Raw genomic sequence first — 12,028 nt, forward strand, 5'->3', positions numbered from 1 at the left:
TATTCAGGTAGCTCTTACTAGAGTAGTTTCTGATCACAAGCTTTTGATGGTAGTAACTAAACCAAGTATTAAGAGTAAACCTTACTTCAAGTTTGAAAATGGGTGGTTATTGCACAAGGAATTTTTCAAGAAGGTGAAATAATGGTGGGGAATTATGGAGTTTTAAGGACAAGAAAGTTTTGTATTCTTTAAGAAATTACAAAATTTTAAGTACTTTATAAAGGAATGGAGCAGGTTGGAATTTGGAGGTGTTAAGAAGGAGAAAATGGAGCTAACAGAAAAGATTGATTTGCTGGATTAAATGGAAGAGAATAGGCTGACTGAAGAGCAGTTTGAAGATAGATTGAAGAGTTTATTGAGGCTTCAAGAGCTTAAGGATATGGAAGCAAGGAAGTGGCATGCTAGAGAAAAGCAAAATGAATTTAGATGGGGTGATTCTAACACTTCTTATTTTCACAGAATAGCTAATGCTAGAAAGAAGAGAAATACAATTGCAAAGATTGAAGTAGAAGGTGTTGAATGTTTTGAGTAAGAAGGAATTAAGGAAGAGATGAGGAATTACTTTGAATCTCTTTTTACTGAAAATAATGAGATTTCTTTTTCTTTGGATAATCTCAGTTTTCCAACTATTGATGAAGTCGAAAGGAATGAAATGGAGAAGGATTTTACAGAAGAGGAGGTTTATGAAGTTGTGAAGCATTTTGGTACTAATAAGTCACCTGGACCAAATGGTTTTTCTATGGAGTTTTACAAATATTGTTGGCCCATTATCAAGATTGATTTTATGAGGTTGATGAGTGAATTCTTTAGATATGGCTCTTGGGACTGGAGGTTAAATTGTTCATTCATCTCTTTGATTCCAAAAAAAGAAGATTCTTGCACTCCAAAGGATTACAGGCCTTTAAGTCTGTTGGGAAGTGCTTACAAGGTATTGTATAAAGTGTTGGAAAATAGGATGAAGTCAGTGATGAATAAGTTGGTGTCTGATTTCCAAGGGGAATTTGTGAAAGGTAAACATATATTGGATGGTGTGTTAATTGCAGGAGAATGTGTTGATAGCAGGTTGAAGTCTAAAATTCCAGGATTTTTGTGTAAGTTGGATATGGAAAAGGCATTTGATAATGTAAGATGGAGCACTTTATTGAGGATATTGGAGAAGCATGGCTTTGGCAGGAAATTGGTTTCTTGGATGAAGTGGTGCATATCTACTTCTAAATTTTCAGTCTTGGTTAATGGAAGCTCAACTGAGAAATTTAAGCCAACAAAAGGATTAAGGCAAGGAGATTCTCTATCTCCATTTTTTTTTTACTTGTGGTAGAAATTCTTTCAAAATTGGTGGATGATGCAGTTGGGAGGAATCAAATTCATGGCTTCCAGGTGGTAGAAGGTGGTACCATGATTTCTCATTTGCAATTTGCAGATGATACTTTGTTGTTTGTGAATGCAACTGAGGATGAAATTAGAAAATTGCTACTTATTTTAAATTATTTTGAGTTACTCACAGGTATGAAGCTGAATTTGGATAAAAGCACATTAATAAGTGTTGGTGCAGATGATGTTGTGGGTTCTTTGGCAATGGAGTTGGGTTGCAGGGTGGAGAAATTGCCAATTAAATACTTAGGTTTTCCAATTGGAGCTACAGTTAGGTGCACATCAGTCTGGGATGAGGTAATTAAGAGAATGGAAGTGAAGTTAGCTTCATGGAAGAAGAAGTTTTTATCTAAAGATGGGAGATTAGTTCTTATTAGAAGTTTCTTAGCAAGCCTGCCAATTTACTTTATTTCTCTTATTCATATGCCTGTTAGTGTAGAGAAGAAATTAAATCAGTTGATGAGAAGATTTCTGCGGGACTCAAATGAAGATAGAAGGAAGATGAGTTGGGTGTCTTGGCTCAAAATTTGTAATCCAAAGAAGTTAGGAGGATTGGGTGTTAAAGATTTAAGTAGTACAAGCAAAGCTTTAAAGGAAAAGTGGATTTGGAGGTATGCTAGAGAGAAGAAGGCATTGTGGAGGAAAGTGGTCAAGAGAAAATGAAGAATAATATGGAGGTGTGCCTTCCAACAGATGATAGTTCTGGTCAAGGGAGAAGCTTTTGGAAAGGAATTTTGAAGTCAACTGAATTTATGGAAGAACATGTAAGGTGTAAGCTGAATAATGGGAATTCAATTAGATTTTAGTTTGATAATTGGACTTCTTCTGGTCCTTTGAATAATAGGTATCCTGCAGTTTTTAAAGTGTGTAGCATGAAAAATGCTTCAATTACTGACATGGTGGAGGATGGAAGATTGTATTGTAATTTCAGAAGAAGGTTGTTTATGCAGGAACGGATGGAATGGGACTTGTTGTGCAATGAACTAGGACCAGTTCATGGTTTAGTGGAGGAAGAGGATTCTGTGGAGATAATGAGTGAATTTACAGTCAAGAAATGTTATGAACAACTGGTGCAGGATGATACAACTTGTGATTTCAACAAATTTTTATGGAAGCAGGGGATCCCTCCAAAGGTGAGTTTTATATGTTGGGCTACTTTTCATGATTCACTACCTACTTTGTCAATGCTTAGGCATAGAGGGATGGATATTCAAGATGATAAATGTCCATTTTGTAAGGAAGAAGAGGAAACTACATATCATATATTTGTGAGTTGTTCCTTTGCTTTTGAGGTTTGGTCTCATTTTGTTAAGGCTTTTAGAATTGCTTGGGTGTTTCCAAATTCTGTGAAAGCTAACTTTGAAGCTTGGAGAATGAACAACTCAAAAGGAAAAAGTAAAGAAGTGTGGTGGAAAGTGATCTATGTCGTGCAGTGGCATCTGTGGAATGCTAGAAATAAAATAGTTTTTGGAGGAAGAGCAATGACAGTGGAGGAAGTTATCTTGTTGATAAAACAGTCTATCATTCTATGATTAGTGAAAGGGATGTTTTTAAATGAATTTCAATTACTCAAACTTTGTATCATTGGGAAACAGTGTTGCATCTGTGATGTTGTAAACTGTGGCCTTTCTCTTGTAAATATTTTTCCCCTTTAATACAACCTTTCACATTCAAAAAAAAAAAAAGGAAGCCAAAAATGAAATGTGATCCGGTTAGAAAAACATACATACCCCTTGCATCTAATGATAACTACGATAGTCCAATTGATTTCTAAAGTTTGGATAAATATATACTTCAGAAATTTGGTGTGTTTGCTTTAATTATTAATTTCATATATGTTTATACGCTAATTTTTATTTTATCTAAATATAATTTGAATGAACACACGTTTCGATCCCATATCACTAGTATCATCGTCATATAATTTTATCATCACACCACACCGACATTAGTGTGAACATTAATTATCTATCTATCATTACGTTTACTTAGACTATTTATCCTTCTTATAATTTCTAATTGAATTACTAATTTATTTTACCTGTCAGATGAATAAGATTAATTTTTTATAAGATAAATATATTTTCTATCATATATATTAGCAACAAATACTTTTCTATAGCTTTATTACCTTGACTAACCTATTATAATTTTTCTTCATCATCTTAGTGCTTATATAATATACTGTTTCAATCTGAATGGGAGTTGCAAGGGGAGACACCTAAAGTTTCAGAGGAGATTAATAGATAACATCTGTTATTGACGTATTTAGTCATCTCTCGTGTATTTGTTGCATTTTCTTTTTTTGTATTTTTTTGGTTTTCTGTGAAGTTGTTTCAAGCCAAATAAAGTTAATAAGTACAATGTAACTTCCACTACACAAAATTCACGTTTTAGCTACAGAAATTCGTGGATTATGCAATATTGTGGATTTGTAACTAAATCTAGTTGTTGATAATATGCACTCGTTTACACGGACTGAGTTAGACCTGTTGGAGCCGACCATGATAGAGCTATATTTTATCCCGACACATACTGATTCACTGATGTTGGGAGGAGAGGATATGACTTGGGGAGCCCCTTGTTGGTTGTCTGATTGTGTTTTATGGGCCGTGTCAGTTGCAATCCTTGTTATAACAGTTGGGCTTAAGCATCAGTGGCACCATTCCTCTTATTATGATACCTAAAAAATCGATCTTAATTTGTTTAATTTATCAAACTGGCAACTCCTCTTCATTAATCTAATAATTTCTTTGGTTTAACACAGTCTTTTGCTAAAAATTTGTTAAAAATTTGCTAAAAATATAACCAACTCCTTTGAATGGGAAAAGATCCCACCTATTTGTAGTAAAAAACAACTCTTAGTAGATAAATCTAATAATGGGAGTCCCATAAATCCCACATTAGATGGCTCTACTTCTTTTGTAACCATGACTCATTCAGAGTCCTAGTTTTTCAATGCAATGCCTTATTTACAAAAAAAAAACACACACAGTCTTTTGCTTGTTCGGCTTGATAAATAAATTTGTGTATGTTATATTAGGAGTTTTGGTAATCTGGAAAATGTGTTGAATTATTTTAATTACTAATGCCTAATTAAACTATAAGGGATCTTGTTTGATTTTTAAACGCTCCAGTTTTTGGTTGCACTGGTGTTAAAAATAACTATGCCAAAGGTCATTATACCGTTGCGTTGATTGATTTTATTCTTTGACAATTTCAAAAAATATATCGAAACAATGATAGTTTAAAAGGTATAAAATCTTATAAATCCTAACTTATTATTTTTTTTTTCATTTTATTTTTTTTTGTAGATCTGTTTTGAGGCTTCTAGCGGTAATGGTATTTCCCTCGCTTTTTAGCACTATATTCACCACTCGCGTTGAGGTGTCATCTCCCGCATGTAAAGTACAAAGAATAGAAAATTTTTATTTAAAAAAAAAACACTAAAAAGTCAGTTCACGTGATTCTTTTTTTTTCTCTTTCTAACTCTATTTGTTATTTATTCATATCCTTCTTCGGTTCTTCCCGAGTTCCCCTTTCCTAAAATCTTCTTTTTACTGTTACTGCCTCCATTATACACTTTCATCGCAACCATGTCACAAAACCATTAATTAAGTCAATGAGGTTTTTGTAAAAAGTTCACTTGAATCCGAGTTTGGGAAGTATCCTAACCAATTGACTTTTACAGGTGAATCAGCAGAAATTCAATTTTCGGTGAGCATATAAAATCGGTTGTATTTTAGTTTCTAACCTTTACTTTTTGCTAAAATTTTTATAGGATGTCTGCGATGTATATTTGAATATATTGGTGAAAGTTCCATTGGGATAAGATTAGTATTCATAGTGAAGGTGAAAAAACCAGTTGTGGTTGTCAATGTAAACTGGATTATTGGGATAGGTTGTGAGTTATTGTGATGTGATAATGTTTCTTCATTGGGATGTTTCTATGGGTCTGGATGTTGCAGTGAATGTACTTAATTCTATACTTTCTAAAATGTTTGTAAATCTGTTTGAAGTATGGTTAGGATTCGAATCCTTAATGAATGATAAGTTGTATGTCGATCTACTTACTAAGAGAGTAGGGCCTCGTCTATTCAAATAGTCTGAGTGTCGCGGTGGGTGGTAGATGATTTGGATAAGCCAAGAGATCAGGGCCACAATAACATATAGATAGTGAGCACCGGTGGGCGCTAGATTAAATGTAAATGTCTTTATTCTCGAATGTGTGTGTTCTTTTGTGAAATGCCGAAGCTAAGCGGCATCATTACTTATGTGGAATGATAAACCTCTCCTTTGTTTTCGTTGTAGTTAAAACATATAAACAACCTTTATACTTTTGTATATTATATGTTATCAGTATATATCATGGAATGAGAGTGAACTTGCAATTCCAAGGCTCTGATTTTCTCTTTCAGGTAGTAAAGTAAGTAAGTGATTTAGTCGCAAAGTTGCTCGTGGTGTCGCTGCAGCGTGTAGGAAGAAGTGGGATCTCTTATTTGCTGCGGCTTTCATTTAAATTTGGCTTTCTTTTTCCATATTCTCAATAAGGAATATCACAGAAAGGCACGGTGCTTGACACCATATTGAGAGTTTATTTTTAGCAGTACTTTTCGAGCATATTCATGTCGAAACATTTCAATTACTTGTTTTAGAAATTTAGTTGAACTTTAAGTCCACTTCAGTACTTATTCATTTGAAGAAAAAAAAGTAGAGGTCTTCTTTCAGTTTTGTTTTTAATTGAATATAGTTTTCAATTCAATTAGACATTTTTTACTAGCGTGAGCTATATGGACTTATGTTCGTGTAGAAATATCATGAATTATTATTGATAGGGTCGGCCGGACTATTAATATAAATTCGGGTTATCACAATCTTCTTCATCCATACAAAGGTTTTCTCATTGAGAAGATTGGGTTTGAAGCCTAGATTCCTTTTCGTAGGTATTCCCTTCAAATACGAAAAGAATATCCCTAGACTTTTTTGAAGTTTTACACGTGGTTACATGATGATGGATGTTTGGAGATAAAGCATGTATAATTGCATTCATTCCTTCAGAATTTTGCTTAGGAAGTAATTTGTCCTCGTCGTTGAACTCCCTAACTTCCTTTAGTCTAAACTAAGTAGTTGAGTTGTTGACAAGTACTTTGGGGTGTTCATATCCATCAATAACTAAAACCAAAGTGTTAAAGTCATGGGATTGAAGGAAAGATTGCATTGCCATTTTCCACCACAGATAGTTTGAACCATCAAATCCTGGCGGTACATGAGTCTAACTTGATTGATAATAATTTAAGTTCACATCTATAGGTTAGAAACGTTCTCAAACACAAATTGTTATTTCTTTCCGTGTTTTCCTTCTGTATAACAATTGAAATGACGAGGTAACCAAGTACACCACAATATTTTCGTTCGATCACATATTCAATACCCACCATGTATAAACTTCTTTAAGCAACAATGACTAAAGGAATATTTCAACACGGTGTCAACTTGGAACATGGTTAGTACGGACTGTCCTAACAATGTAAGAAATCAAAGTCAAGTGGCTAATCATAATACACTCTGTGTGATCGTTTATGGGTACAAGATCGAGACAATACAACAACAAGATGTTAACTTGATAAGAGTTACAGTACAAGACCGAAACATGATAGGATCAATATCAAGTGCCTAGTTAATATACGAGTGCAAATACTTTAATTATAATATAAATACAATTATAATGCGGAAATAAAGTAAAGCACACACCAGAATTTCGTTAAAGGGAAAACAACAATCTTGCAAAAAAAAACCGAGACCTAGTCCAGTTCTGAATACTCAATGAATTTAGACGCTACAAAAATAAAATTGCAACTTCGTGTAGACGTGACCAAGCAATATAAAATCATAGTTACTCAGCTTCAGTAGTATTCTTGTTTTGATAACATCTACCAGAACCAAAGTTCTCAATAGACATTAAAATACTAGATATCTTAGCAGAACAGGCGTTCTCTTTAGGAAGAGATCTAACAGATCTTTTTAATGGTTCACAATACCTTCTGATACCAATCTTTTTCAACTGGTAAGACAAGATTCCTTTGAATCGTATTCCAATTAGTAAAGAATCAAAACTGTTTGGTAACCAAACTCACTTTCCAATCACAATACCGAAATATATGATAAAAGCATTGTTACGCATTTTCTGTTTTTAAGATCTGTTACCAGATCCGAAGATCCTAGGTTATGAGATCTAACAAGACAATAACTACCAAAATAATCAATCTTGATTACAAGGTTTATGATAAAATAACAAACAACTTGTTGATCTCAAAAGGCTTGTGTTTCTCACAATAAACAACCTTTTAATCCTGGAAAATCAAGTTACAGAAAGTCATACCAAGATCATACCACAAGAACAAAGTCTTCAAATCTTCAAAGTCTTTAACTTTTGATTTAATCTTCAAAGTTTAACAACCTGCAAAAATAAAACTTGATTCCTCTATTGATTTGTCAAACATAATGGAATCTGTTAACAATAGAAAATCAATAAATCTATCACACAAATTTAGAATTACTTAGATACGTTAAATCTTTGATTAAGTTTGAGTGTCCTTATATCAGAAGAGAAAGAACTTAGAATAAGCAAACTAGGTGCAATTAAAGATTCAACAACCGTTAGTCAATCAAATCAATAATTGAAAATTAAAATAACAATGCAATTATCTAGTTTCCCACCAACGGTACTCGTAGTATTTAAATGAGTGCACGAAAGAGATTTCGCCTAATTAGGGTACTTTCCTCTCCCGATAGTCGGCTCCACCTGAAACAACACAAATGAAGTTTGCCTGGCTCTTATGATAGTTTTCAAGAAATGTAAACTTAACTATTTATAGACTAAGGTTGTTTCGACAACAAGGAAATTCCAAAAATCGAAAGATTCTCAAGATATGCAATAAAATACCTAATTTCAGTTTTCGTATTTCTAACTAAAATCCAACCTGTAATTCCAAAATCTCTCCTTAGAAAATATCTAATATTAGTTTAGCACTTACAAATATAAATTCAAAAATCTTAACTAAAAGATTCTCAATATTTCGGTTTGGGATGAAAATAAAAAGATGGTCCAGGCTAAGTCTCAGGCTATTTCCTAGTTAAAAAACCAGGTTGGTCTAATTGCTGAGTCTTTAAAAGAAAGAAGAGATAAAGGAAAGTTCCCTAGTCAACCACATCCTAATCCTAGAGGAGTTCATCAAATATTTTTAGATGATGAGAAATCATCAAACCATGTGAATTTGATAACAACCCTTAGGAGCGGTAAAACAATAGACAATAAGGTAGCCATGCCTAGTGGACATACTGTAGTTCCACCTTCTACTTCCCAAGAGGAGCCCGTGAGGAAAGTGAAACAATCTCTAAGGATTCCCAAGAAATTCCTAATAATTACCTTTGTTCCTAGTATTAGAGCACTGCTCGGTCGAACTCGCATGCGTTGCTATCTCAAGCATGTTTGTCAATGTTAGTGATCAAAACTCTAAGTCTTGATCTCTAGCCTATTTATAGATGTATCGTACTATGACATAGATTGTGTAGTTGAGCATTAGACTTCACATCGTTCATCATTTGAAGACGAAGAACTACTAAGGGGAGCTTGTGGAACTCCATCAACAAAAGGTATGTGGAGACTGAAACTTGTCTATCAGTTGGACACTACACCAAATTCAAGGATTAGTAACTAGAATTCGCAACTGCATTGCTTCTGTTGTGAATTTTCAGTTGCAAAGTTTAGTTGCGAAAATTTTGGAAAAGTTCACTTCAGTTACAAAACTCGCAACTGTTTGAGTTAGTTACGATTCGCAACTGTTTTGAGTTATACGCGTGCGAGTCGTCACCATGCCATCCTACACTTCCAAAAATATTCCACCCAAATAGAAATTGCCTTTCGATGTTTATACCCTAATTGGGAGGGATATTTCCTAAGTTTCCCCCTCTTTTCTTGTACGATGCATTATCCACCACTTATTTTCTCTTTATCTATGTCTATCTCTCTCCCTCTCTTTCCCCTCTCTGTGAACTAGATCTATAAATTGAGTGAGAAGAAAGCTCAACCTCAATACAGCAATCAAGTCTCACCAAACTCACCTAACAATTACAATAACTTCATCTGCAATTGTTAGGTCTGATTTTAATCTTTATTTTCGATTGTTAGGTCTAACTTATTTCACTTTTAATGCCGCAGTTGGAATAATCAATCTTCAACCGCAATTAATCGTGATAATCTTAGGTAAGGTTTTCTTCTTTTTGTTTCTTGTCATCTTAGGTCGTAGTTTCATTAGTGACCACTTAGCAAAATATAATGTACAACATGTCTCACCAACTAGGGTTTTGTCGTTCTAATATACACTAGATACCACCACCTGTTGATGTTGTAACCATTAATATTGATGGTTCTTTTTTGCATTTAAACAATACCGGAGCCATTGTACGAATGTGTCGTAACTTTGCAGGTGAACAACAGGCAGCAGAATGCATCTACTTGACGAAAATAAGGGATGCAACTCAAGCGGAATGTATAGGTTTGTGGGAGGCTGTAAACTTGGAAGAAAGATTAAAGCTGGAGAAAGTATACTTTCAACTTGATGCAAAGATTATCGTGGAAGCAGTCAACAACAATACTTCCATCGATTGGCAATTACTTAATTTAGTAAAAGATATTCAAAGTTTTTTTTAGTAGATTTCGCTTTTGGAAATGTTCATACATTCCAAAAGAAGGCAATAAGGTAGCATATACCCTCTCTAAACTACCTAGAGAGAATGCTTTATCAGTTGCTTGGTCTGGTTTTTCTCCTGTTGAAATTAGATCTCAACTTAGTCGAGATAAAACTTATGTACTGAACTAATTCCCTTTAATATATCATCTCTCGTTAAAAAAGAAAAGCTGGTCAAGTAAGTTCCATTCTTCTAAACCAAACACCCCCTAAGTATAAGGACCCTGCCCCACTATATCTTGTGTGATTGGTAATCACGTAGTTGATAAGGCATTGCTTGACTTAGGAGCTAGTGTTGACTTACTCACGTACCATGTGTATACCCATCTAGGTCTTGGTAAGTTGTAACCGACCAAAATGACACTACAATCAGCAGATAGGTCTTTTAAAGTCCCTCGTGGAGTCATAAAAGATGTTCTTACTGGGGTTGATAGATTTATATACCCAATGTATTTCGTTTTTCTAGATACCCAGCCTGTTCAAGACCCAAGTGCTCAAATACCGGTGATTTTAGGCTGCCCATTTTAGCCACATCTAATGTTGTCATCAATTGTAGAACCTGACTTATGAACATATCTTTTGGTAATATGACTACTGAGATAAATGTATTTAATGTTATTAAGTCTTCCGAAATAGATGATTTAGAAGTGGTGAACATGATTAGCATTTTAGTTCCTGATCCTTTAGCCTGCAGTGTGTTTGATAATCTATTATTTGATGAACCTTTCATTGATTCAGAGGAGGTAACCATGACGAACAACTAGTTGATGAGCCTATTCTAGAGATTTTTTTTGATAATCCATTATATGATGATGTTCGTTTAGATGACCAGTCACCAAAAAAATCTAGTTATTGTGCTGACTTTATAGACCCTAGAAACCATCCTATATATTTTGGTCCATTTGAGGATATTGTTCACCCTAGGTTTGGGGGTAATGATGATTCTGACGATCGGCAAGTATCCCTAATTGAAGTCCCTAACTTGGGACTCGAGATTTGTGTCTCTAAGGTGTTACTTGCGTTTCTTCAAACTCTACTACCCGATCCTCCGGATACTTTCCATGAGGAAATCCATCTCTTAGCGACCTGTTATTCGGACGAACTTGTTTTTCTAAACACTCATATAGAGACCAAAAGTACACCCCAGATAAATGTTGCCTTGAGAGAAGCCCTAGATAAGGTTGTGCTTCGTATGTTCATTTTTCTAATCCAAGATGGTAGTCCTATATTTGTGTCAGCTCTATTTGGTTCCAAGGACCCTGTGAATATCAATATTCCGCGGAGCACGTGTCACGGTTTTAGTGGTCGCACATATGATAAATGTATAGGCCCCGCTATACACAGGAGCCTGGGGAGTAGCAGATCCCTTCCCAAATCTACTTTATCCCATCTCAAGGAAGCATACCTCGACGACTGAGATTAGGGCTGAACATGGTGTCGGTTAACCGTTGGAAACCAACCGAACCAGACCAATAAGCAAGAAACCGAACCAAACCATTTAGATTTGGATTGGTTTGGTAAAAAAAGTTGAAAAACCGACATTACTGGTTTGGTTTTGGTTTGACCTGAAAACCGAACCAAAAATCATTGGGGAACCGATTAATTTTTAAACTTAGTTTCTACCGTCGATTTAAAAGTATTAGATTCTACCCATTGATTTAGAGGATAAATAGAAACCCTAAATCTAATATTTGATTATGATACTCTCCCTCTTTCTCTTTCTCCTTCTCTCAGCCGCCTCCCTTCTCCACCCCCAACAACAGCTGCTACTACTCGACTTTTTTCTTCCCGTCTTCCTTCTTTTTTATTTGTCAATAACTAAATTAAGATATATTATATATCTTCTTTTGATCTCTAGAATTAGAGTAAGCTTACACTATTCTTGATTTTTTTTTTGTTTGTATATTTGT

At 34.6% G+C, this 12,028-nt stretch overlaps 1 protein-coding gene across 1 annotated transcript; it reads left to right on the plus strand.

Annotated features, from left to right (window-relative positions):
• Positions 1 to 301: 301 nt before the first annotated feature.
• On the plus strand, positions 302 to 2,903 carry LOC113272539. The gene is made up of 4 exons (XM_026522362.1): positions 302 to 528; positions 619 to 1,010; positions 1,319 to 1,982; positions 2,216 to 2,903. The coding sequence occupies exons 1-4, from the start codon at positions 302 to 304 to the stop codon at positions 2,901 to 2,903; spliced, it is 1,971 nt and encodes a 656-aa protein (XP_026378147.1).
• The last annotated feature ends 9,125 nt before the right edge of the window (positions 2,904 to 12,028 follow it).

This window comes from Papaver somniferum, chromosome 4 (genome assembly GCF_003573695.1).
Source record: "Papaver somniferum cultivar HN1 chromosome 4, ASM357369v1, whole genome shotgun sequence".
Lineage (NCBI taxonomy): Eukaryota > Viridiplantae > Streptophyta > Magnoliopsida > Ranunculales > Papaveraceae > Papaver > Papaver somniferum.